Below are 24613 nucleotides of genomic sequence, written 5' to 3' on the forward strand. Positions count from 1 at the left end.
TGGTTTAAATGTTGGAGTCGGTTTAGGAGTTGACTTTTGAACAGGAGTTTGTACTTCCATAGGTTCAGGAGTCATTGAAGGCGTTCGTTTTGGCGAAGGTGTTGGAGTTTGTTTAACTTCAGCTACTTCAGTATTATTTACAACATTTGCTTTATTTCTTTTCAACATCATAACTGCTCCTGCTGTAGCTAGCAAACCTAGTGGGAGACCATATCTTATATAAGGACTTGACCAAATGCTATTTTTGACAGGAGCTGGTGGAACACCTAACCTTGGTGAGACTGCTCTTTGCCATTGTGCAGCTCGTAAGAAATATTCAATAGGTGTTCCATAATCGTTTGGTAAAGTTTGTTTCATAGATGGTGAAGGTTCACGAGAGCTTGATGAAGAACTCATTTATAAGCTTTAAAATAAACGTTCATCCTTTATTCCTCACTGTCGTCCGTAGCTAAGTTATAGTCATCTAATCTTATTATGGGGATGCCATTAGCACGCACCTGAATGGCAAAGCAACAATCCCTCATAAATCCAATAAGTGGCTTTGGTACATTTTCAGTTGCTAGTTCAATAGGTCCTTTAACAGACAATTTGTATGTTATTGGAGCAGTAGATGTTTGACCTTGCTGGAAGCAAAAGTCCACTTCTGTTGGAAAACCACATAAGAAATGTGTGTTGTCATAGCTATCCCATTTATGTTCCACACTACCATCATCCACCAATGACCTCATAACATCTTCATTAAATCCTATCATATCATTGTTTGTATTGCAGGCGTTCGCAACCATTTCATAAAATACAGGTCCATATGATTTTTCAGGTTCTGCAGGCATATTTCCATAAGCTCCCATGGAAAGCTGAAGATATTTAACTTAGGGTTCTCAAAATTAACATAATAGTTGTCTTTCTTTCTAAATAGTGCCCAAATACTTTTAACATTAATAGGCGTATAAGCTGCTGTAAATGTTGCACTTGAACTATCTGTATTCTTTGAGAATGAACCGTCCATAGGAATCCAATCCATAACTTTAACAGGAAAACATAAAGCCTCGTTTGTATAATGTTCTACAAGTTCTGTATAAATGTTAGGGTCTAAAGAGAATGACTTTGGATGAATGAAACATTCATTAAAATCCATCTTTGTTCGAAATAGTTGCTGGGTTACAGTTGTAATAGTAACTGTTCCACTAGCTTCTACTGCCTTCGTTATCATAGTGAATGGTTCATTCCATGGAACAAATTATTTGTCGGTGGATTTGAATCTGAAGCAAATGCAACTTTAAGAGTTGGATTGAAAGCAATGATATCATTTACAGATATAGATGTGCATTGTAAGGCGTCGCTACTGAACTTTACTTTAAGCTGAATGTTTCCTGCAAAAGCTGGAATAAATCGAATAGCTTCTAATGGAAGGAATCTTCTAACAGGAATTCTTAACGAAGCTTAAAATCAAATGATTTTCCTGCTGTAATTGGACCACTAACAATTTGTCCTGTTCTGCATGTTCCCGAATGACTCCATACATCTTCATGTCGAGTCTTTGAGAAAACATCTACTTTCTTTATTTGTTCGGTAGTTTGTGAGTTTGAAGTTATATATGCTTCTTCTCTTGCGTTGTCTTGAGAATATACGATACGACCATTTGCAAGGATTTGATATCCAGCAACTGCATAGAAAGCGTCATCGAAACCAATCCAAAATCCTGGTGGGTTTGTTTTATTGGAACCTGAACCAATTTCTTTATCTACAATAAATTGACCTTCCATTTTATACGTAATGAATGTATTGTAAAGGTCCAACATATTTTCACCAGGAGGTGAGAGATTGAATGTTACCCATGTGTTATCTTTAGCAGTTCCAGGTTGTGATGGAATCTTTGCGTCAGAATATTTTCTATTAGTGTCACCAATTTGAACTGCATTGTCTATGATATCGAAATATGAGCGAATCTGATGAATATGCTCTGCTGGAGTAAATTCGTTTAGCTGTTCGTTCTGCATGTATTTACTTCGATAAAAATATCTATTTACTTCATTATTCTCACTCTTCTTCTTGGCATTCGTGGTGAAGTTGTTTTCTTGACATTTTCAATGAACTGTACATTCTCTTTTGTCTCAACTTCTTTCACTGGGGTCAGGATTCTTTGACTCGGTTTGTTTTTCAATGAAATTCACGAACTTTGCAATAAGCTCTTGGTTCGTTATTGAAAGTACATCTGGCTTCTTTTCTTCTGGTTCTATTGACTTTTCAGTTTGAACAGAAGGTTTTATATGGGCTTCGTGGACTTCACCCTTGCCATACACCTTAATGTTGTCGCTTTCTGCATTCGCTAATGGAACCTTTCTTTTTCTTACGTATATTTTACCATCTTTACTCTGACTTACGTAATAGAAAGGATGTTGTATTCCTCTTGCGTCATTTAATATAATAGACTCTCGCTCTGATTTTGACAAGCTCATTTTACATCGGTTAAAGTTTTAATTTTGTTTTTTATCTGCAGTCAAATGACTCAGACAAGCCCTACGGACAAGACCCAAGGGGTCATAGATGTTGAAGCATTGAAGAAAGAAATTCGTGAGCAAATTTTATCCGAACTGAAGGAACAAAAACAAGAACAAAAGCCAGAGAGACCAAAGAGAAAACTTAGTGAAAAACAACTTGCTGCATTAGCTGCTGGAAGACAAAAGAACCCACGTACTGGCGAAGAAAGCTAGAGAAGAAGCTGAAGCAAAAGCTAAAGAAGCTGAAGCAAAGAAAGAGTAAATGGTTTATTTTTATCCGAATTAAATGTATAGACAAATACCTTTATCTGTTGCGTTCAGTAGTGAAAACCCTGACGTCAAAATAAAGGGGAACAGAGTAACGTTTAAGTTTCCAACAGACTGGATTGTGAACATAAATGAAGAGAAGTACATTGGCATAACATCTATGTATATAACACGTGCTTTCAGAAAGGTTGACTTTATACTTCAAGTCGAGATAGAAAATGACGAACAGTCTTTAAGCGCCCAAAACATTCACATATACAAATACTTTAAAGACGATACAACATTGTTGAATGTATGATTTCATTTAATGAAATGTTCGAGAAAAAGTTTAACATTGAAGTACAAACTTTACAGCCTTTACGTGAGTTTCTTGCACAACTGAAAGAAGAAGGTAGTCAGCCACAACTTATAGACTTTCATTTGAATTTAATGAAAATGAAGATGGAACACATGACTGTCAGTTTGTTGTATTCTCACCATTCAATGAAGTCGCTAAAAAGAAAGAAAATCCATTACGTATAAGATTTCAAATCTCTGAACCAAGTGATGATTTCAAAATGTTTTCAATTATGATGCAATGCTTCCGAGGAAAAATGAATTTTCCGAAAGATTTCAGGCATTTGGGATAGAAAGCAAGCTATATTATATTCAAACTTAAGTAAGGGAGTTGAAAATGAGTTCATTGGTCATACAAGAACTTCACCACTTCCTAACCCTAAATACTATAAATTAACTGGCTTCAATCGTGAGTTTTGGATAGACATGTTCTCCACTCATGACCATAACTGCCCAGTGTTCTTACCTCCAGACCATAAGGACTGTCTCTACATTGAAGCACAACTCTTAAACTCTACCATCGCAGTATTGTAAATGACCACATGGGCTTCGCCCTTGCCGCTAGTTTTATTTTTATCACGAATGACCTCATTGCTGACAAAAATAAATGACCTCAGAACTTCAACTTACGAATAAAGCTTGTTTTAGTCGTTATTGAGAAGTTAAACTTCTCTTCAAAGCAAGACATGACTTACATAAGTCAAATCCAATCTCTTGACCGTCATAAAGTGCTTTGTAAAGTTTCATTAAACTGAACTCAGAGTCTTTGTCATATGTTCCTTGCGGAACCATTAAACCTTTATCTTCATCATAGAAACACTGAACAGAGTCAGGAAACATTTCATTAGCGGTTAAAGCAATAACATCTTGCTTCACGCCTTTCATTCTGCAGTGAAATGCAACTTCATTTAAATCATTCGTGAGTAAGTCTATGTAAGTCTTCTTTCCACAAAATATTGACTTGTATGCTAAACTTTGTTTTCCAGGTGTGATTTCTGCAAAGTCGCTATGAAATTGACCAAGGTTTTTACCAATGAGAACTCTTCCATAACGTTTCTCAAACTCTTCAGCTAAACGAGGGATATCTTCATTGTAGAGATGCATACTGTCCGTATCGCTATAAAAGATGTCCATTCCTAAGTCCTCAGCAGTACAGAATACTTCACACATTATTCTCTTCGACATAGACAGAATGTTAACACCAAGTGGACAGAAGTTAAAGTGTCTGCAAATGCTTTTCGTTAGCTTGAAAATAGTTTTATCTGAACCATCCAAACCTTCGAACTTCACTATATGGTTGTAGTTTCTGATGGCATATCTTATAGCATCTTTGTCATTTACTATGGTTATTTTTGACTCAATAGGAGATAGAATAGTTTTGCCATAAATACTGTTCAGAATGAGCTTTATATTTTCTTGCAAAGGATTTCCTTCTTTCTTATACTTTAACCTTAACTCAAACAACTTCTTTACTTCATCTCTTATTCTAATATCTCTGTTTCCATCGTAATAGTATCCTTGCAACACTTCACATTTGACACCTTGATATTTTATGAGGTCTTGTAATGTTATATGGTCAACATACATTAAACAGCAAGTGTTTGAACTTCTGGGAACGTTAAGTTCTGGATTTAGTTCAGGGTCACAAACTATTAAAGGAAAGTGTCTATGTATTCCAATCTCTGTTATCTTAATGAGAACAAAGAAGCCAGACATAAACTTTTCACCAATGGGTTCCTTTTGGTCGTCATCGAATAAATGTCTCATGAGATACTCTGTGCTTAACATTTCTTTCTTCATAACCTTTGGAATACCTTCTAAAGTATAAAGTCTTGCTATAGCTGATGGATATAATGAAACAGCGTCGAAGTCAGCAATGAGTTTCTTTTCGCTCTTTTGTTTAATGTTATCTGACAGCATACATCTTCCACCTTGAATACAGCGTGAAATAAATTCTCTTGGTTTATTTGAGAGGTCATATAAATTTCCATTCGGGAAGTACACTCTGTTCTCAAACAATTTGTTAGCAATAGAACAAATACTAACGTAGTCATAAACGTTTAAATCAAATTCTTTCAATATGTCATTGCGGAACTTAACAAAACCTTCTCTTAAAATTCTTACATCTTGTTTGCAATAAAATGCTATACTTTTCTAAGTCGAAGTGGTTTCATCTATTCTGCAACCTTTGATGGAATCTATGTTTTTCATGAATGTATCTGCATCCCGGATAAACTTACATGCTTCAGAAATGACACCAGTTCTGTTGTCATTTGCTAACAAAACACTGCTGTAGTAGTTGTATGGAAATACTTCTTTCGGTCCTGTTTGTAAGTTAAACATAGCAGGAAATAGTTTAAGCTTCTTATTTATAACACTGTAAGAGTCTTTTATAATAATTGCCCTTCCTTTATATAAGCCAGTTATTTGCATTGTTCGTGAACCTTTAATGATGGGAGTTCCTTTCACTTCTGTCATGTGTCTTAAGATGAAGTTTATATCATAACTGAGGTTATGGAAATATATTAAACTCTTGTCAGGAAGTCGTTCCAAAAATTCTGTTGCACAGTTCTGACCCCAAATGCTTTCACTCACTGAACCATCTTCACTGTCGTAACATATGTTAAAAGCTTTATGAAAGCCATCGTACTGCACTCAAAGTCAGCAAAGAAAACGTGCTCAGGAATGAACTTGCACTTATTTTTATTTACTTCTTTTGACTCGGCTTTCTTCTTCAGTTGTACACAATACTTTGGAGCATATGTCAAATCTTTAAATGGTGCAAGGTTCTGTTTATATAAGTCAGTCGTATATGTGAAAAGTTCTCCATAAGAAATAGGTTCGAAATATTTGCACTCCCACAATGTTTTCATAACATCCCATAACGGTGTTGTTCTATCATAACGAACTACATATTTATCTTCTCTCTTTGTATAAATCTTCATTTGTTTCTCAATGTTCATTCCACCACACTCCTTCAAGATTTCTATATAGTTGCGAATGAAATATGTTGTCATTGGTAATCTTTCATTTAGCATGTAGTGGTCTTCAACAAGAAGTAAGTCAATAGTTCGAACAGTTTCACATTCTTTTGGTATGTATCTCTTTATTTCATTATGTCTTGAGTCATTGAAATAACCAATGGTAACATTAAATGCTATACCTGTTGCGTCAGAAATTTCTTGTACTTTACTTTGAGGAAAGTCTCTAACACGAATGACTTCTCTCATGTGGTCAATAGTCTCTCCATCTACTCCAGCCTGAATGCAAGCATAAACGAAACAATTGTCTTCTGTCATAAGTGTTGCAGTTCTTTTGTTCAGTTCATTGAAGATTTGGTAGCGTTCAAGATTTATAGGTAATGTGCAAAGATACTTCCAGAACTGACCGCTTCTCTTCTTATAAAACTTCTTTTCACCATTATCTTTCCAAAAGCTTTCTATAAGTGCTGGGTTTCCTGTTTGCTTAAGAGCTTCCAAAATGGCTTTCTGGTCATTTGTCAGTGTGCTTTCATCTCTATATGGTCTCTTTTTTGGTTTGCCTTTCTTTACATCTGACATCGTTAAGCCTTCATATTCTGTTAAATCATACATCTTTATTTCAGTAAGATTCTTTATGTTTGTCAAGAAGAAGTCATAGTGCATTTCAACAATACCTGCAGCATTTGCTTCTATCTCTGATATAAAGTTCTCCTTCAAGAGCTGATGTAGTAATGTTCCAATATTATTGAGGTTTAACGTAGAACATTCATACTTTCCACCAAGTTTATAACATACCATCCATCTCTGTTGTGAGTTTATTTTAATTTTCTCTAAGAGTCTCATGAAAACCTTACCGAAATGTTTGTGTAAGTAGTCTCTGTTTGGTTCATCTAAAGCTTCGATGTTAAAGTCAATGAGTCTATTGCCTGACTTCACATTTCTCTTCCTATTCTCTTCATCTTTCTTTAACCATCTCTCACCTTCTTTTGGTTTGTCGTCAATGGAACGAATGACATCGTTAGCTTTGCGAACTTGTTCTATAGCGCTCTTAAACATCTCTCTTCTCTGTTGTTTCAGTGTGTCGTCTCTTCTTCTTGTTTCACCAACGTTTGCATTTGTTATGTCAAACATTTCTCTTCTTACTTCATGAGGTACTGAACGTCTATGATATAAGTCAATAGCAACGTCATTTAAAGGAAATGCTCTTGCATGGACTTCGTCCTCGCCGCGTTGCGGCTTTATGAACTCATGAATTCTATCATAACTTATTGCACCATTATAGTCTTTAATGAAGTCAGCGAGTGCTTTTTTGTTTGTTGCGTAATGTTTTGCACTCTATGTTAGCTTCTGTAAGAAGTTGTTTTATTTCCGAGTGTTCTAACTTAGACAACTTCCGATACATCTTTAGTAGGAAATAAAAAAATATTTTTTGAAAAAATTAGATTAGATTTTTTTAAGTTATTTTTCAAAATAATTTAATATTTTTATTTTAATGAAACACATGCAAGATTGCAAGTTCTTTTCATACAATGCTCTCGCTACTGCCATCAAGAATGAGTTCAATAATGCTTCAAATGTTAATGTTATCTTTAACAAGAAGTTTGTGAAAGAATCTAAGTTTGGTCAGTATGTCAGACCATTAGCTATCGTCATTGACCGCAAACGTTATACTTCACAAGAGTTAGCAGTAGTTTTGAAACAAAAGAGTTTCTTCGTGAATGTCAAAGATACTCATTATACTGTTATAAAGAACTCTAATATTGACTTCTTCAGTATTGCTTTAAATCTTTCCGAACAGAAAGAATATAAGAAGGGTGAAACAAATGTGAAATATTATCCTTCATCTCTGAAGACAATAACGAACAAAGATGTTATACAGAAATTCTTACCAAAGGTTGAAGAAGCTTCTATTGACATTGACGAAGGAAGTGAAATGGTTGAAGAAATAGACCCTGAAGCTATTTAAGCAAAAATATATTTTTGGTTAGTCTTCATATCGATATTTTACAACAATTCCCCAATGTATAAACTTTTCATACGCTTTTTCATAAGCTTTATATACCTTCAGAAATTTTGCATAATCTTTAGAAGCATTTAGATATTGTTTAAATGCTTTGTATGTCTTCAGAAATTTTGCATAATCTTTTACATGTTGTTCGTTCTCTTCTTCTGTCATGAGTTCCGAATATTCTAAATTCATGTTCTTTCATATGAGATAAAATTTTATAAAAAAATAAAATTAGCTTAGATTTTTTTATTCTTCCTCTTTGAAGTTATCGAAATATTCTGTTATTTTTTCCTTCAGTAATGTTAAGTCTTCTTTGAATGTAAGTATTGTGCAACCTTTGATGTCATAGTGTGTTTGAGGAAGAGTATTTTTGACAATTTCCTTTATTTGCTCATTCGGTGTCATTGAAATCGGTAAGTTTTCACGATAGAACCAGTTTCTGTCAGATTTATATATTTTAGCTAAGTCATAAAAGCTCTTGTTGTTTCTTCTGACTAAATGCAACATAACCACATCTTTATCTTCTTCTTTCTCCAACTCTTCAGTATATATCATATACTTATAACTCTTTTCCTTTCCTTTTGGTACCGAACGCGGTATTCTTTTCTGTATGCTTTTGTCTTTGGATTCAATGACTTCATCTTTTGCTTGAAGTTTCTTTTCCATCTCTCCACGTTCTGCTTTATATAGTTCATCTAACATCATGAAAATATAACAAGCATAACGAGGTGAAGCCCACATTGCTACAGCGTTTACTAAAAGTCTATGAACATAATAACCTTTCAAACCAGGAGCCAAATTCTTGCGATTTTCGTACGGAATCTCTTCTCTCGGTTTTCCGAGGGAAGCAATCATATGAGGAAATTCTTCTAAAAGTTCTTTTGTCTGTTGGTTTTCAAACCAATGATATGCTTGCTTTGTAGAACGAAGAGCATTCATTATACTTTGCATTTGTACATATCGTCTTTGACTGAACGAATGAGACGTAACTGTTTGTTATACTGTATGTACTCGTATTCTTCATTTATAGCTTCATGGACTATAACTGTTGTTGTGTTCTCTGATGTTATTACTGTCTTTACATACAAAATAAAAAAATAAATAAAAATAAAACTAACTTTATTTTCTGACTTTCACAAAAGACCAAAAATAAACGCTTTACATGTATTTTTCAGCAACTTCGTCAAATAATTTTATAGCTTTATCTATCTCATCTACTTCAAACGTTTCTTTACCTTTCGTGGGAGCACCATACATTTTCTCAAAAACTTCAAGCAGTTCTGTTTCAGCAGCTCTCATATCATTAACAAACACAACCTTGACTCTATTGACTGTACTGTCATATCTTTGAGTTATATTATATGTCCTTCCTATCTTATATCTTTTTGTGTTGAAGTCCTTCGGTTTCTGAACGATGTAAAGTAAGCCTTCACTGCAACGTTCCGTATCGAATGAACCATATGTTATGAAGTTATATCCAACAACTGGGTCTAACCATAACAAAACTATTGGTATAAGACTTTTGTCTATAAGATATGCTCTTGTTCCATGAAATGCTACTGATATCATAAGCTCAGGATTTCTTGTCAAAATTTTCTGAGTTGAAGCATTTCTAACCCAGTCGTTTGTTTTCTTTCCAGATGGAGATATAATGTCTGACAAAGAATATTTGTTGTATTTCTTTGAGTATCTTACGTTTAAATCACCTATTCTAACCACTTTGGTGTCATTGTCTATCTTTCTAACTGTTTCAAACTCAATGTTTGTCATTACTGTCTTTACATACAAAATAACTAATGAAATTCATTATTTTTGTGCTGAATTCAATAAAAATAATGTTGAGGTGAAGAGGTGAGATCTCACCTTTTTTTTCACCTAATTTTTCACCTCTTTTTTCACAAGCGTTTTACATGAATTGTACGATGTATATTTGAAATCCTAAACAATTTCGTAGCTTCTATTTCTTCGATGAGGATATCAAAAGTTTTAACAATGCCGAAGGTTTCTTTATATTTCTTCTTGACGTCAGATAGAAGGAAATCTTCTGCTGTTGGATAGTTTTTATTAAGAAATGTCAACATATCCATTTTATCTTCTGCTGGCTTTTCTGCTTCTTTCTTTAAGTCTGCATAGTCGTTTCGCATTCTTTCTATCTCTTTGACTGAGTAGTTATATTTTCTTATTGCTGCTTTACATTTTGAACATTGCGGCATCGTTTTTGCGTTATACATTGAAATAAAACCAGCTAAAATAACTAAAGCGTCAATGGTTTTCTTTAACTCAAAAGCTGCTGGTTTTATCTGTTCATTCCATACCTTACCTCTTCTATCTTTATCTCTTAGCTGCCATACACATTTTGCAACTAATGAAACAAAGTTGTCGTATGTCTTAAACTCCCCAGATTTATATATGTCAGAGATGTTCTTATATACCATGTCGCAATCTTTGTCCATAACTTTATGGTTGCAATGAAAACCAAGGAATTCATAATTTACCTTTCGTATGAACTTATTTATTTCTACTGAGTCAGTTGCTTTGACTTCAATTTCGTCGAATTCAGGAATAGTTAGTTTTTGCTGCTGAATTTCAGGTAGTTTAGGCAAATGGTCGATGAGGTCCTCCATTTCATAAAGATACTGTTCATTTGTTTCATCTTTCGCACTACAGTCTAAATTACTTGTTAAAAGTTCCTGCTTTATTTTTTGTATTTCTGTTTCGAAAGTAAATGAAGAAGGAATGAAGCTTTTCATTTCTACTAACATTGACGTAGGAATCATGACTAGCGAGTTTGGTGCTGTAGTTGTGGACAGAGTCCCGCCGTTCGTGGCTTGAATTGTTGTTGTGCCGATTGTTGAAATCATATCTTTTATACAAAATAAAAAAATAAATAAAAATAAAACTAACTTTATTTTTCTATCTTAAGGAAATTCATGAAAATTCGTGAGGGTGAAAAAAGAGGTGAAAAAACAGGTGAGATCTCACCTCTTCACCTAAAATATATTTTTGGTCATGGACTTCGTCCTCGCCGCTTTGCGTCTTTATGTTAAAATAAATGGTACCATTAATGATATCATGACTGTTCTCATTCATGTCTGATTTACATCTAATGAAAAAGTTTAGAAGAATTTTCTTATTCTTTCTGGCTTATTTTTGTCTTTCCAGTACTCCCGCTCTAATGGTCCCAGATGTGTTGATTTTGACTCTCTCAAGTTCTTAGATGGTATAACATCTTCAACGCCTCCTTCATATCTTACTTTATAAGTGTCATCGTTTATGTTATAGCCAAGTATTTCAATAACCACTCCTCGCTTTGCTTCGTCAATGGTTTCAGCAAGTTTGCCATTACTACTTTCGACTAATTTGTGACGAGGGTAAAACGCAATAGAGTCGTCAGCAGCTTTTATAAGATATCCATTACCTTGCGTAGAGTCTACGATATAATAGTTTCTACTTAACCTTAAACGTTTCTTTGTCAACGGTTTGTCGTCAAGAACTACACGAACTTTTGTACCAGGAATGAGGGTAAATTGTGTTGAATTTCTGATATTTTGTGTTTGGCTTCGTTTCTTTTGTATATACTTTTCTTCTTGTTGTTGTGTCATTGAATTTGGTGTATGCCCTGTTGTAGAATGTGTTGAGGAATTGTAAACTTCGGTGAAATGTTTCATTGTTTCTTCGGTAAAGTCTCGCTCTTGGTTTAAATCTCTGAGCGTTCTTATGAAGCGGTTTATGATGCCGAGTATGTTATGGTTATGGTCTTCAGTAGTGTAGTGAGTTATGTTATGCTTAATGAGAAAATCTGTGATTTCATTGCTGAGGTATGCACTGTCTTGGTCTGATGTTAAAGTACTTGGGCTATGTTCTGCTACAAACTTTTGTAAAACTCTTAACACTTCACGAGTTCCTTTATTTTTCATTGGATATGCATATGCTTTACGAGTGTTAACATTAATGAAGATGAGGAATGGTTTATGTCCTCCTTTCTTACTCTGAACGAGAGTGTCAAATTGGTATGCGTCAGGAGTGTTGGAGTAAATTGGTAAAAAGTAGTCGTAAGGGTTTATTTTTGTTTGATGTACAACATTTTTGTCAAAGAACCTTTTCACTTCAGCTCTGTTAGTAAATCCCCAACTCTTTGCAGCTTCATTGAATTTCTTAAATGACCTCCATGGATGTTGTTCGAATACTTCTTTCAAGCTCATTTATGTAAAGTTAAAGATTTTATTCAAGACGGTACCATGCGAATATAGTCACAAATGGTGGCATATAATCTGCACCCGAGCCTGTTGGATTTGTTGTGAAAGTATGGACATGATTTCCTCCCGGTTCAGTTTGTCGAAAAGTCTTTTTTGCTGCATTGTTATAAGATGGAGATAAAACATCATTGCCAGCTTCATACTCTGAGTTGTATAATGGGTGGTCTCTTAATGAGTGGCTATGGTCGCCAGAAAAGTTTGTAGTTCCTGTATGAGTGTGCGGTGGAAGGTTTGCTTCAGTAATTTTCTTCGAACCTCCTGTTTGCTTTGAAGAGTTAGCACAGTATAAGAATTTGTCTACAATCTGCTGCCATGTACCAAAACCTAAAACACTTGCTGGATTTGTTGAGTTCATTGACGTATAAATAGAGCCTATAGGATATATGGTTTCAAGAATCTGAGTCTTCATTGTTTGAAGTTCATGTTTAACATTTATAAATCCTTTGCCATCTACAATATTTATATTGTTTGTTATTAAACCATTAGGAAAAGTAGGAGGATAAATTCTTTGTTCTTGTACAGTTGCACCGTTTCTTCCTGTTTTTGTTACTATTTCGATGCATGCTTTAATTTCTTTAATCTTGATTGTTTGAAATTCTTCATGTGTATGGTTCTTGTCGGCTTTTCCATTAAGCGCAGCATTTACTTCCAACTTCTTTGCATAATTTTCATCTACATAAGTTTTGTCGGCTTTCTTATCTAACATTGCTGGTAGTTCATATGCTTCAAAGTTTCTGGCATGACCTTCGATATTCCTGCAACTGTTATCTAAATTGTTAAGAGTATCTTTTACGCTTGTACTCGGATTCTCTAAAGGCGCACTTGAACCCAAATCATAGTTCAATATTATGTCGTCTGCTCTAACAGTAGTGAAGGATTTATGTGTATGTTCTTTGTCAGCTTTCTTATCTAACATTGCTGGTAGTTCATGTGTTTCAAAGTTTCTGGCATGACCTTCAATGTTCATACATCTGTTATCTAAATTGTTTAGTGTATCTTTTACGCTTGTACTTGGATTCTCTAAAGGTGCACTTGAACCAAGGGTATAGTTCAATATTATGTCGTCTGCTCTAACAGTAGTGAAGGATTTATGTGTATGGTTCTTGTCAGCTTTACTATTTAATGTAGCTTGAAGTTCATTTATATCGGAGATATTGTGTTTATGAGATTTCAAAACTTTGTTCGTTGCGTCAAGTTCATCTTTGTCAGCTTTACTTTTAATAGCATCTTCAAACGTTATTTTTGCCTTAACTCTCAAAGTAAATCTTGGTTCAACTAATACACCGTTAACAAAGAAGTATGAAGCGTATATTTCACCGGTATAACCAAATGCTTCTGGTGCTTTAGCTACATCATACTGTACAGTACAGCTTATGTCATAACCTTTAGCACGAATGAATTTATATCTTCTTTCATTAACATTTTTTGTCTTCGCTTCATCACTTCGTGTTAAATATCCATGGTAGTCCGTTATAATCTGTTCGTCTGAACTTATATAATGAACATGGTTTTTATCTGCTTTTTGTGAAAGAAGTTCAACAACTTTTGCTTCACTTATGTTACCAGTGTCACTTTCATTTATTTTTGTCAGCATTGCGTTCAAAACTTCATAAAGACTAACTACTTCTTTTGGTTCTTGAAACAATGAGTCAAAAGTCTTTCTTAACATTACATCTTCAACTGTTATGACTGAGTCAATACCTTTCTCTTTTATTGTCTTAGCTAACTGACCTAAAACAACGAACATATAGTCTAAAATATTATCTTCAGTGTTAAACACTATACAGTTTTCACGAATTGTTGTGTTTGTTGCTGTTAAAACTTCTTTAAACTCAGGATATATATTCAGTAGATTTTCAACAATTGTTTGAACCACTTGTCCTCCTTCATCTAAATCTCTTGCTGCCATTAAAGGATGTAAATTATTGTTCAATAATTCCGAGACGAGGGTTGTAAGCAAGTCCGTCGAACATATTTTTACGTTTGAGTGCCCAGTTAGTTAGTTTCTTTGTATTATATGTTACTTTACCCCATAAATTTTTGAGACCGTCAAAGAAACTTCCTGTATTTCCATGTAATTTAGCAAACTCAACATAAAACTTCATGCTATCTATGCCACCAAGAAAAGCCCAGAGTGCATCTATCTCACTTTGCATGGTTATAAGAGATGCAGTTGTTACACCTGATGAAAATAAAGTAAACAACCACCCTAACCAACTCTTACCTGCTCCACTTTGTTCTACTTTCACAAAATCACTGATATGACTTTTTAAGTATTCTTTCGTAAGTAATGTGTCTCCAGGTGTAACGTCTCTAACGATATTATCTCCGTCAAAAGTCAATGTTCTAACTTGTGTCCGTGCAGCCTTTATTTTAAGGCATGCATAGTCTGGTGTTTGAGGAGCAGAAGGCTCGATGTATGTAATTTTAAAGAAATCGTCATAATTTTTCTTAAAGGTTTCATATGTTGTTTTGAATGTATTGAACCTCATTATTATATCAAGAAGTTTTGTCAATGAGTCAGCAATTGCTTCATCTACTGTTGACGTTTTGAGTTTTATTTCTGCTGAGTCGTTTATGAATGGTACTTGACATTGAGTTGTATATGGGTCAAATCCTGTAGGACCCAAATGAAGCAAGTAGTCTAAAATATCACGAACAGACTTTGAGACAGTTGTGTCGTTCTTCATGACGATTTCACCATTTACAATGAATGGCATAGTACATGAAGTTATTTGTGGGTCAAAACCAGAAGGATTGAAATGAAGCATATAGTTCAGCGCCTCATACACTGACTTATACACTGTTTCATTATTTTTTGACACAATTTCACCATTTACAATGAATGGCATTGTCGAAGGAGTTGTTTTTGTATCGAACCCTGAAGGATTGAAGTTAAGAATGCTTTCAAGAGCTTCATATACAGACCTATAAACAGTTGTGTCGTTCTTCATGACGATTTCACCATTTACAATGAATGGCATAGTACATGGAGTTAAAATAGGGTCAAACTTTTCATAGTCCTTCCATGTTATGTATTTCTCAGTATTTCCATCAGTAACAATATATTTGTCAGTAAGTGTGAGAGAGTATTGACCAAAATATAAACGTTTAGCTCTGTCAGCTTCATACGCATATGCAGCTCATATTTTAATGAGAATAAAATGTTGTTCTATTTGCAAAGTACAGACCCAAACGAATACGGGACAGTAAAGCTACAAACAAACTTAGGTCTACAGAATGAGGCGCTTGCATTCAGAATGTTGACTTCAATACTATCGCTTTTCGTATAACTCGAAACAGATTTCATGGAGATTGAAATAGATGGAAAGAAGCACGAAATAAGATTTCACAATAATGTAGAATATAAGATGGAAACATTAGCTGGAGTGTTAAATGCTCTCATAAATACTACAATAAACAAGGATAACGAAGAAAACTTAATGAATGTTAAACTTATTGCAGGAGTTTTGAAGTTCAGTTATGCGAAGGAGTTTAAGATAACACGAATGAGTCATAGAGTACAATTCTTTTGGGTGCATACCATATGACATTTCCTTTGAAAAGTGTTGACAAAACGATTGAGATGAAATCTGTTCCATACGTATGTTATGGTAATTGTTTATACATTGAGTCAAAAATAGCTAATGTCACAGGTATTTCAGGAGTTAATAGTAAAGGTTCAGTAGAATATAATCCTTCTGTTATGCAGTCAATTCAATGTTCATTCCAAACGTTCCTGTCATAGCAACTCATTTAGGTAAATGGGTTCGCATTAGTCCTCATAATTTGAAAGACATGCAATTCAGACTTGTTGACTTTCAAGGAGAGCCTGTAGAACTGAAGGCACCAGTGCGAATGACTGTTGAAGTTGACTTTTTAGAAAATATTAAATGCAACAGCTTACAAGAGAACTCAGAGCTAAAAATATAAAGTATGAATGTTATGTATTAGGTCATGAACTTTGGTTGTTGCTGTTTGATGAAACAAATGAGTTAGTTATGTCAGTCAAGAGACAGAAAAATATTGTGTTAGTGAAAACTGCACCAAGTCAATAAGATTAGGTTTGCATTATGAAGATGAGTTCGATACTGTTGAAGAAGTTTTGGATAGATATTACAAATTGCTTTAATTTACTAAAACATATTTCAAGCAAAGTTTATATTCTGTTGAAAGTTTTGTATACTCGTTCGAATATTTATACTTAAACTCAACTCCTGTAGTTCCTGGTGTTTCAATGATGCGGATGTTACCTATTTTTCATGAATGGTGGCGTTTGACCACAGCATTCGATTTCAGGGTCGAGATAGTCAATGACACATTGTTTCCTGTTATTTGTGATATAACATTTTCAAGGTCCTCCTTTGTTAGAATTATTTGGTTCTTGCTTATAAGATTTGTCAAAAGCTTCTTATCGTCTTTGAGTAAAATTGTTTGGTATAACTGAAGAAGGTAATGGTCTACGTTATCTGAAGGATTTGTTTGAACATTTGTGTAAGGGTTGTCGTTGGCTTCTCTTGAAAGAATTTGGTCCAGTGGTGGATACTCTAACTTAACATCTGATGTAGCGTTAGCGTTTGAAGCTGAGTTTAAATTCAGGGATTTCAGCTCTGGTTCTTTTTCTTTCAAACACTCTGAACTATAGTTCTTTATGACAATATTGTTTGTCGTTCGTGAGTCAACATTTGATGTTGGTTCAATTGGAACATTAACGGCACCAGCTAAGATGGATTTGCTTCTCATTTCATATAGAATAAAAACCTTTTATATGTATGAAATGAACAATATACTCGACAAGGGTTTGAATGTAAAGCTAACGAATGAAAATATTGTTGAATTCACTGAGACAGGAGCTGTGTATAAAGATGTAGAACTACTGAACAAAAGAGCTAAGGGAAGAAGCAGGAACATGAACAAAGGGTGGAAGCCTATAAAAATTTATGTCAATGATGGCTCAGGAGGTTCAAACATAAAGTATGCAGAAAGTTATAGAGTTTATGCTCTCAAAGGTGAAAAGCCTTCATTTAAGAACAGCTATTCTAACGCATATCCTCAAAAGCTAACGGATGGGGAAGTGGATGATATGAATGACAGCAAAAATATTAACAGAAATGGCGACAGAGATGCATGGAATCTGTTTACCATCAGTCAATTGAAGGTTAAACTTTAAAACAATGTTGGTCGTTCCCATGGAATATTTTTGACTTTAATGGTATTAGTCATGATATGAATCTCAAGGTATGAACGAGGAGAGATGAGAGACTTATATGCTTCCCAAATTTCTTCAAAAGGTAATGTTATACCTGAATGTTTCCAAATGAGTTCAATGTCATAGCGTGAGAAACCTTGAAAGATAACGAAGTCAGTTATGAGACGTTTTATGTTTAAAGCTAAAAACCTCCATGTTTGCATAAGTATTGCTACAGTTAAGTGGTAATGTCTGACTTTAGTAATGATGTTAGCTAATGGTGAGTCTGGTTTTGACACTAAACCTTTTCCGGCGAAGTCGTCACAAACGAGCAGAGTGTTTGAAGGATATTTTTTGAATGGGTATTTTGAAAGTTTTGATAGAATGTAGTTTGTCAGTCGTTTCATATCGTAAACTCCTGAGTATTGACGTAAGTGGTGTTTGTCAATAATTCTTTCCATCTCTTCTGAAGTCTTTTGCATTCCTGACTGTATAAATTCAACGATGGCATAATATTTCCTCTTACGTCGAATGTAACGTTGAAGAAATTCAATGAGTTCACTGTCTGGAACTTTTAACGACAGATGCTTGAACTTTTGACATAAATGTTTTCGCTGTTGAGTCCATAGAGTCTGAAGTTGCTGATATAATGATTTGGTCATAATATGAGTCATTTCCTAAACGTTCTGTTATGAGTATATGACGAATGAGGTTAAATGTCTTACCTGAACCCATCTTTCCACAATAGAAATAAACACCATTTGAACAGAACTCATAGTCCTTACTGAAAGGAAGAATGAGAGAAGAGTTAAGTTTGTCTGTAGTTTCATTCATGTCTTCATCTACGTCATGTATTAAATGCTTCATTTTATCTCCATTAAAAATGCAAGTCAGAAATATTCAGAACATAGCACCGAGTCTAACTGACAAGAGTATAAAGATATACTATGAACACGTTATGATGAAACCTACCAAAATTCAAGAAAGTCAGTATACTTATGAATATCCAAGACACTGGGTAGAGTATGTGGAGGTGAGAAAGCTATTGAAATCAGACAGGTTCGAAGTATCCCAGCAGGAAGAACAATATTATTGAAGACTTTAATGTTTTGAGGTATAATGATGAAACAAAGAAGCAGATAGTTTTTCCTGTTGCTGTGTATGTGAACTTAGATACAGGAGATGACATGAAAGTTTTAATACAAAGCTTCAAACGGTAGTGAGAGAACAACTGACTGCGGAAGGGCATCCATTACCTTCAGAAGTTACCATAGCATATAATTTTGAAACAAACTCAATAGATTTTAAAGTCGTCTCTGCAAGAAGTCAGGTTTACATTTAATGAAGCAGATGTATATTCGAATGAAAACTTCAAAGCTATTGCATGGTGAGATAATGACGATTGCTTTAAGAAAATATTTAAATTCAGTGACTCAACGATGTCAATAGATGACCTTCGTGGAATGTTACCATCGACATTTACAGTAGAAGGTTCAGCAGGATTGCTTACAAGATTGTCAATTGGTGGTATTTGGTCTCGTGAGAACATTGTTATAAAATCCAGTATAAGTGAATTTGCTGAAGAATCTATATTATGTCTTTCAAACTACATGTATTCGCCGCCGAAGCATTATAGTATAACAAACTTTGTCAGTAAGTTTAACATAAGACTTGTCGAACCTTCTTCAATGAAGATGTTGTGCTACCCAAAGACGGAAAGGATGGACTCATTATTGAGATGATTTTAATTGCATATTAAATGAGCTTGTTCTTGAAGGTCATTCATGATGAATAACTGTTGTAGAAGATGTTAGCAATTGTTCAGACATTTTGAAGCGTATAGATGAGATAAGAAGAAGTTAGATAGACCGCAAAGCGGTGAGGGCGAAGCCGTGAGAACGCTTATGTTTCATTGACTTTCTCCAGTAACGAGAACTTTTATGAGATAATATTGAAGAGAGATGATTTTAATATGTGTAAATGGTAGCTTGGGCAGCTTTAGGCGCAATGGGAACAAAAGCATTAGCATTTGGAGCAAAAGCACTTGGAGCTTATGACGCAGTAAATAAAATGAGTGGAGGAAGGGTTTCAAAGACATTAGATGCAAATAAAGGAAAGATTGGGGCTGGGTTGCAAAGAAGTTAAGATTAAATAAAATAGGGCTCATAAATAAAGCATCCAATTTGGTTGCGACTGAGTCAGAAAATGCTTTAGGAAAGGACGATGAGTTTGCAAAACACGCAAAAGACTTTAATGACCAGATGAAAGGTGAAACAATGCATTTAAATAGATTCGATGGAACTAAAGAAAATGTTTCTTCTCCACAGTAGTTCTTCCGTATGGTCCTATGGAATGTATGGAAACCCTTATGAACGACCATTTGACCCATTGACTGGTGGAAGTAACTGGTATCATTACGGACGAAGAAGAAAGACAGTCAAGTTGGAGACAGACGTGAAGAAAGCAACTAAAAAGAAACCAAGGAAGAGAGTTATAAAGCAATGAATTCAACAGGGTGAAAAAACAGGTGAAAAAAGAGGTGAGATCTCACCACTTCACCTAAATTTATTTTTGTGCTATGTTTTCATACGTGTGAGGGTGGTGATATCATTAATTTTTAAGTTTATTTTTTATTTTATTTTTCTATAAATGACAGAACAAAAGCAACTCATACAAATCGAAAAATATAACAAACATACATTTAAACATTTATTCTTCCTTCCTGAGTATAACATGTTCTTTACACTTCATCCTAGACCAGTAGATTATACATTGACTGTGTATAAAGATTGTCATGGTAGTTTTATAAAAACTTATGATGATGAAGGTAATTTAACAAGATTATGCATTTCAAAACTTGAGAAACTTTATGACTTCAAGTATGACTACAATAGAGTTAACATTGACGATGAAGATATAGAAGAAAATTTATGAGAACGTTTATTTTTTTCATTAGTGAGTTCGTTAGCGAAGTCGTTAGCGAGGTGAAGTGCTTGGCGGTTTTGTAAATATTTAAGGTTAAGTTGGTGTTGTTGTTTGTGTTGTAAAATATACGTTAACGGTTTTGTAAAGTGTCAAATTCACATATCATGGGTAAGTAGGTGCGCAGTGCCACCATACCCAACTAACCCATACTAACTATATTGAATACAATTCCTGTTTCTCAATTATCCTGCGATTTTACGAAAATTGCCAATCAATGTCTCGATTTACTTCAAAATTCAACAGCAAATGCTACTATAGAGAATGTATTGGTCATTGTCTCAAAGATAGGTGGCGAATTAAAGGTAGGAGATGAAAAAACAACGATAACCTTCAAAGATGTTTCAATTGACATTGATTTTTCAACGTTATCGTCCAAAATATCGAGCAACAAGTTCCCTCTTCAGTTTGAACTCATCAAGCCACAAGACGGTTCTCTCGTTATTCAGCAGAAAGCAGAAACAATTACGAAATTTGTTGAAAGTTATGACCCAGAACTTGTTGTAGACATGTACGATAGGTACTCCAATGACAGTTATAGCGATAAAATGTCCGGAATCATCAGATCTCTCGCTAATTGTTCAAATTATTTGTTGTCAAAGTCAGAAAAGTTCAAATTGACACTGCGAAAGTATTGTTTCTCCAACATAAAAACAATTTACCACGCAGCAGATGTCTAGTTGATCTTTTCTCAGCTAGATTATTCTTTATGTATCAAAAAATGCGGAAAGGGGTTCATAAATGATACAAGAATTAAAAGAGATATGTTTTAAGAAACATTTAAAATATATAGCGCGATGCTCTAAAAAAATAAAAATAAAATAAATAAAAAAATAATATAAAACAATAAATATCAAAATAAAAAAGTTAATCTTCATCGAGCATGTCGTCTGCAGCCATCTTTGCAAGAAGTCTCTTTGCGTAATCCTGAGCGATATATGTATCTTGTGCGTCCTTGTCAATCTTAGCCTGCCACTCGAGTTTCTCTCTTTCTCTTTCTGCTGATTCTCTTTCTTTCTTTTCCTGAGCTTGCTTCCTCTGGAACTCGGCAATTTCTTTCTGGTTCGCCAACTTTTGGAGTTCTCTCTTGTATGATTCTGCATCTGCTTCGTCGTTTGAGTAATCTGGGAATGCTTTCTTCTTCTTGTCTCTCTTGGCTGCTTCCTTCTTTTGGTTCTGAATTTTGACTGCTTCGAGCATGTCTTTCTTTCTTTCAGCGATCAATCGGTCTCTCTTTTCGGTCATTTCCTTGATGTGCTTGAGCTCCTTCTGGTACTCCTCTTCAAGCTGCTTTTCGAGGAAGTCCTCTTCGACCTTCTTGTTCGATGCTTGTCGAGCGGCTTCGGCATCGATAAGAGCTTGTCTTGCAAGAAGTTTTTCTTGTTTCTTCTTGGCTTCAGCGCGCCTTCTCTCGTCTTCTTCGTCCATGTTTTTGATGGCCATATCGAGGATCTTCTTGTCTTCTGCTTTCTCGATTTCGGCTTTGCGTTTCTTGAAAAATTCCATTTCTTTGTTTTGCTCCATTGCACGTTTGACTTCTTCTTTGGCTTTCTCCTTGCGCTGGCGCTCGATTTCTTTCGCTTTCTCTTCTTCTGTAATGTATTCTTTCCGTAAGAATAAATCATCCTCGAATTGCTCTTGCTTTTCGCGCATTGTACGTTCCATCTTCTCTTCTCTCTGCTTCTTGAAGCCTTCCGCAACTTCAATGGCGCGTTGCTTACGTTCCCTGCGGATTTTTTCTTCATTGGCAATCATTTGCTCGTATTTAGCTCTTGCCATCTCGTCTTCCTCGATTTGACGCTGCATCTCCATAATCTTACGACGCTCTGCAAAAGTTTCTTGTGCTTGGCGCTCCAATTGGACTTCATGAAGGAGAAGTTGGGCATTAACTGCACGAACTTCTGAGCGCTGTAAGAATCCTTTCTTCTTGGCTTCCGCTAATGTAGCTTGCTTTTTGAGTTTTTGGAATTTCTTTTCTTCTTCGTCGATTAATATTTTTCTCTGTTCTTCGGCTTCTTTTTCTTTTTGAAGGCGTGTTTGTCTGTCAAGTCTGTTTCTAGCTACTGTGTTTTGCCATCCAGAAACAAGCGTAACCGTCTTTTCATGACGGGTTCTGCTCATTTCAAGTTCCTGATCGATTCCTTTGGATTTGCGGGGCTGAGCACGCTCTTTAAGGAGCGCTAGTTGCTCGGGAGTCAGGATACTGTAATTGTGATCAGGAATAGGAACTGCTTGGGTCATGATGAAAAAAAACGTATTAAAAATTTTGTGAATGCTACTCTTCGTTAGAAATCACTTTTTTCAAAATATTATTGCAATTGCTATGTACTCAAAAATATCTCATATAATTGCATGTGAATTTCAATCTAGAGTCGGAATACAAATTGATGAACTTGTAATTTCATATGGAGCATGTGCAAATGCAACTGATGAACTTCGAGTAGCAGACACTCATATTGCAGCATATAATAACAATAAAGAAATAATCAAATTTCTTTTTTCACATTTATATAGAACAAAATGCTTCCAATTGAATTGATCTCGAATGTTCTTGCCGCCGTCCCAAAGTTAGTAAAAAAGATAAAAGTGTCAATGAATTATAAAGAAGAAGGATTGAAAAGCAGCAAAAATGTACTAGGAAAGAATACGCAAGCAGACTCAGTCGATATAACTGAATATCTAGTATCCAGTATGCAAGAACTTGTAATTTTTAATAATAACGAAGAATCTTATGATACATTTTTGCGAGAATTTTTAACAGAATCATACTTTAACATCACATTACCGGAAATACCAGATCGAAAAGAAGATATTGAAATCATTCAAGAAAATCGCAAAAAAATCATTGATAAATTGAACGAAATTCGTAGTTTTTTAGAAAATTATGAAGCTATATCTTGTGATGACACCGAAAAATCAGGAATTGTTCAGATATTACTTGAATTGTCCAAATATGATTTTCCATTAATTCAAGAAAATGCTTTGAGCACCTGCATGATGCTACTTGAGTTCAAAGATACATTTGAAAACGCATTTTTAGAGAATGATTTTGTCGAAGTTTGCGGATTTTTATTATTTGAATGCGAACTTAGTAGTGACTCATTTATTTTGATTGTTAATTCTCTTGGATTAATTTTAACTATTTCAAAAGATATATGCTTTAATATTTTAGAGAAAATTCCAGTTAGATTTTTGATTGATTCTTCATTAAAATATAGCCATCGTTCGGAAGATGCAATTAGCGCAGTAGCATATTACTCTGCCGAAAGTATTGTGAAAGGAGTTTTTCCATCTCAAGCTTTTGATATTTTGGAAGCTTTTGAAAAATCTATTGAAAAAGATATTGGAAATTCTGCTTCTGATATAATAAGTCGTTTCCATTACATGATTGAGGACTGGCCGGATGATCTTGACTTAGGAATTTTACATCATCATGGAATTATTGGCCTAATTAATTCGATTCTTTCAGAATCTGAAGCTATCGAGGATGTTCATGAACTCATTACTTTTGCAATTGATTGTATAACTTTGATGCTTCAAAAACATTTTATTCCTGAAATTAATTTTGATCAAATTATTTTTTATACGTTTAATGGAACAACTGATCAACAAAAGTCATCTTTCAATCTATTAGCAGAATTGTTCAATGAAATACCTGAATTATATCGCACACTTATTACGAATGAATATTTTCATGAAATATTTGAATATATCAAGACAAAGGCTATATCTGAAGTCAAAGGGCACTTTGTTATATTGTTATTTAGCTATCTTAGCAGTTTGGAACCTCAGGAAATTAATAAATTGATATTGGAAGATATTGAATTAATAGAATACTTTGAAGATCAGTTACAATATAGAAAATACATTTCTTATTCAATTAAATCCCTTATCATCTGCATTGATTCTTCAAAATCCGGAGATTTCGGAGTTCGAGCTCTAATTCACCAAAAAATTGTTGATTTTGATGGCTGGGATGAGTTAGAAGATAATGAAAATGATAGTAAAAGCGAAGTTTCCGAGCTTTCAAGCCAATTACTGAATCTTGTTAATTCGGAATTAAATGAAAATTAACTAACACTAAATATTGTTTGTAA

At 34.5% G+C, this 24613-nt stretch overlaps 12 protein-coding genes and 5 pseudogenes across 17 annotated transcripts, besides 2 other annotated features; 5 read left to right on the plus strand and 12 right to left on the minus strand.

The window, feature by feature from the left end:
• Positions 1-20674: part of a mobile genetic element that runs on past the window's edge.
• Positions 426-848, minus strand: TVAGG3_0068390 (uncharacterized protein; the record flags this gene model as incomplete). Its single annotated transcript, XM_051221597.1, has 1 exon — positions 426-848. One exon carries the CDS (start codon positions 846-848, stop codon positions 426-428), a length of 423 nt encoding a protein of 140 aa, XP_051106583.1.
• TVAGG3_0068400 lies at positions 2502-2760 on the plus strand (annotated as a pseudogene). The gene has a single exon. A coding segment is annotated over exon 1 (259 nt).
• TVAGG3_0068410 lies at positions 3590-4286 on the minus strand (annotated as a pseudogene). The gene has a single exon. A coding segment is annotated over exon 1 (697 nt).
• TVAGG3_0068420 (organellar and viral DNA polymerase type B) lies at positions 4458-5021 on the minus strand (the record flags this gene model as incomplete). Its single annotated transcript, XM_051221598.1, has 1 exon — positions 4458-5021. A coding segment is annotated over one exon (564 nt), but the record flags the coding sequence as incomplete, so codon positions are not given.
• On the minus strand, positions 5774-6658 carry TVAGG3_0068430 (organellar and viral DNA polymerase type B; the record flags this gene model as incomplete). The annotated part of the gene is made up of 1 exon (XM_051221599.1): positions 5774-6658. A coding segment is annotated over one exon (885 nt), but the record flags the coding sequence as incomplete, so codon positions are not given.
• TVAGG3_0068440 (uncharacterized protein) lies at positions 7575-8048 on the plus strand (the record flags this gene model as incomplete). The annotated part of the gene is made up of 1 exon (XM_051221600.1): positions 7575-8048. The coding sequence occupies one exon, from the start codon at positions 7575-7577 to the stop codon at positions 8046-8048; it is 474 nt and encodes a 157-aa protein (XP_051106586.1).
• Positions 8552-9158, minus strand: TVAGG3_0068450 (annotated as a pseudogene). Its single transcript has one exon. A coding segment is annotated over exon 1 (607 nt).
• On the minus strand, positions 9986-10951 carry TVAGG3_0068460 (organellar and viral DNA polymerase type B; the record flags this gene model as incomplete). Its single annotated transcript, XM_001313733.2, has 1 exon — positions 9986-10951. The coding sequence occupies one exon, from the start codon at positions 10949-10951 to the stop codon at positions 9986-9988; it is 966 nt and encodes a 321-aa protein (XP_001313734.2).
• Positions 11207-11692, minus strand: TVAGG3_0068470 (integrase core domain containing protein family; the record flags this gene model as incomplete). Its single annotated transcript, XM_051221601.1, has 1 exon — positions 11207-11692. One exon carries the CDS (start codon positions 11690-11692, stop codon positions 11207-11209), a length of 486 nt encoding a protein of 161 aa, XP_051106587.1.
• On the minus strand, positions 11762-12292 carry TVAGG3_0068480 (integrase core domain containing protein family; the record flags this gene model as incomplete). Its single annotated transcript, XM_051221602.1, has 1 exon — positions 11762-12292. A coding segment is annotated over one exon (531 nt), but the record flags the coding sequence as incomplete, so codon positions are not given.
• On the minus strand, positions 12312-12701 carry TVAGG3_0068490 (keratin-associated protein family; the record flags this gene model as incomplete). Its single annotated transcript, XM_051221603.1, has 1 exon — positions 12312-12701. One exon carries the CDS (start codon positions 12699-12701, stop codon positions 12312-12314), a length of 390 nt encoding a protein of 129 aa, XP_051106589.1.
• Positions 16475-17089, minus strand: TVAGG3_0068500 (annotated as a pseudogene). The gene has a single exon. A coding segment is annotated over exon 1 (615 nt).
• Positions 17115-17516, plus strand: TVAGG3_0068510 (uncharacterized protein; the record flags this gene model as incomplete). The annotated part of the gene is made up of 1 exon (XM_001303130.1): positions 17115-17516. The coding sequence occupies one exon, from the start codon at positions 17115-17117 to the stop codon at positions 17514-17516; it is 402 nt and encodes a 133-aa protein (XP_001303131.1).
• Positions 17513-18368, minus strand: TVAGG3_0068520 (annotated as a pseudogene). The gene has a single exon. A coding segment is annotated over exon 1 (856 nt).
• Positions 20014-20674: a terminal%2Cinverted (terminal inverted repeat of Maverick-1C transposon ID:TVAGG3_0068370).
• Positions 20675-20785: 111 nt separating this feature from the next.
• On the plus strand, positions 20786-21196 carry TVAGG3_0068530 (uncharacterized protein; the record flags this gene model as incomplete). The annotated part of the gene is made up of 1 exon (XM_051221604.1): positions 20786-21196. The coding sequence occupies one exon, from the start codon at positions 20786-20788 to the stop codon at positions 21194-21196; it is 411 nt and encodes a 136-aa protein (XP_051106590.1).
• A 112-nt stretch (positions 21197-21308) lies between these two features.
• TVAGG3_0068540 (coiled-coil domain-containing protein 173 family) lies at positions 21309-22763 on the minus strand (the record flags this gene model as incomplete). The annotated part of the gene is made up of 1 exon (XM_001303126.1): positions 21384-22757. One exon carries the CDS (start codon positions 22755-22757, stop codon positions 21384-21386), a length of 1374 nt encoding a protein of 457 aa, XP_001303127.1.
• A 273-nt stretch (positions 22764-23036) lies between these two features.
• On the plus strand, positions 23037-24590 carry TVAGG3_0068550 (armadillo (ARM) repeat-containing protein family; the record flags this gene model as incomplete). The annotated part of the gene is made up of 1 exon (XM_001303125.1): positions 23037-24590. One exon carries the CDS (start codon positions 23037-23039, stop codon positions 24588-24590), a length of 1554 nt encoding a protein of 517 aa, XP_001303126.1.
• Between the last annotated feature and the right edge of the window lie 23 nt (positions 24591-24613).

Source organism: Trichomonas vaginalis, chromosome IV (genome assembly GCF_026262505.1).
Source record: "Trichomonas vaginalis G3 chromosome IV, whole genome shotgun sequence".
Taxonomy (NCBI): Eukaryota; Parabasalia; order Trichomonadida; family Trichomonadidae; genus Trichomonas; species Trichomonas vaginalis.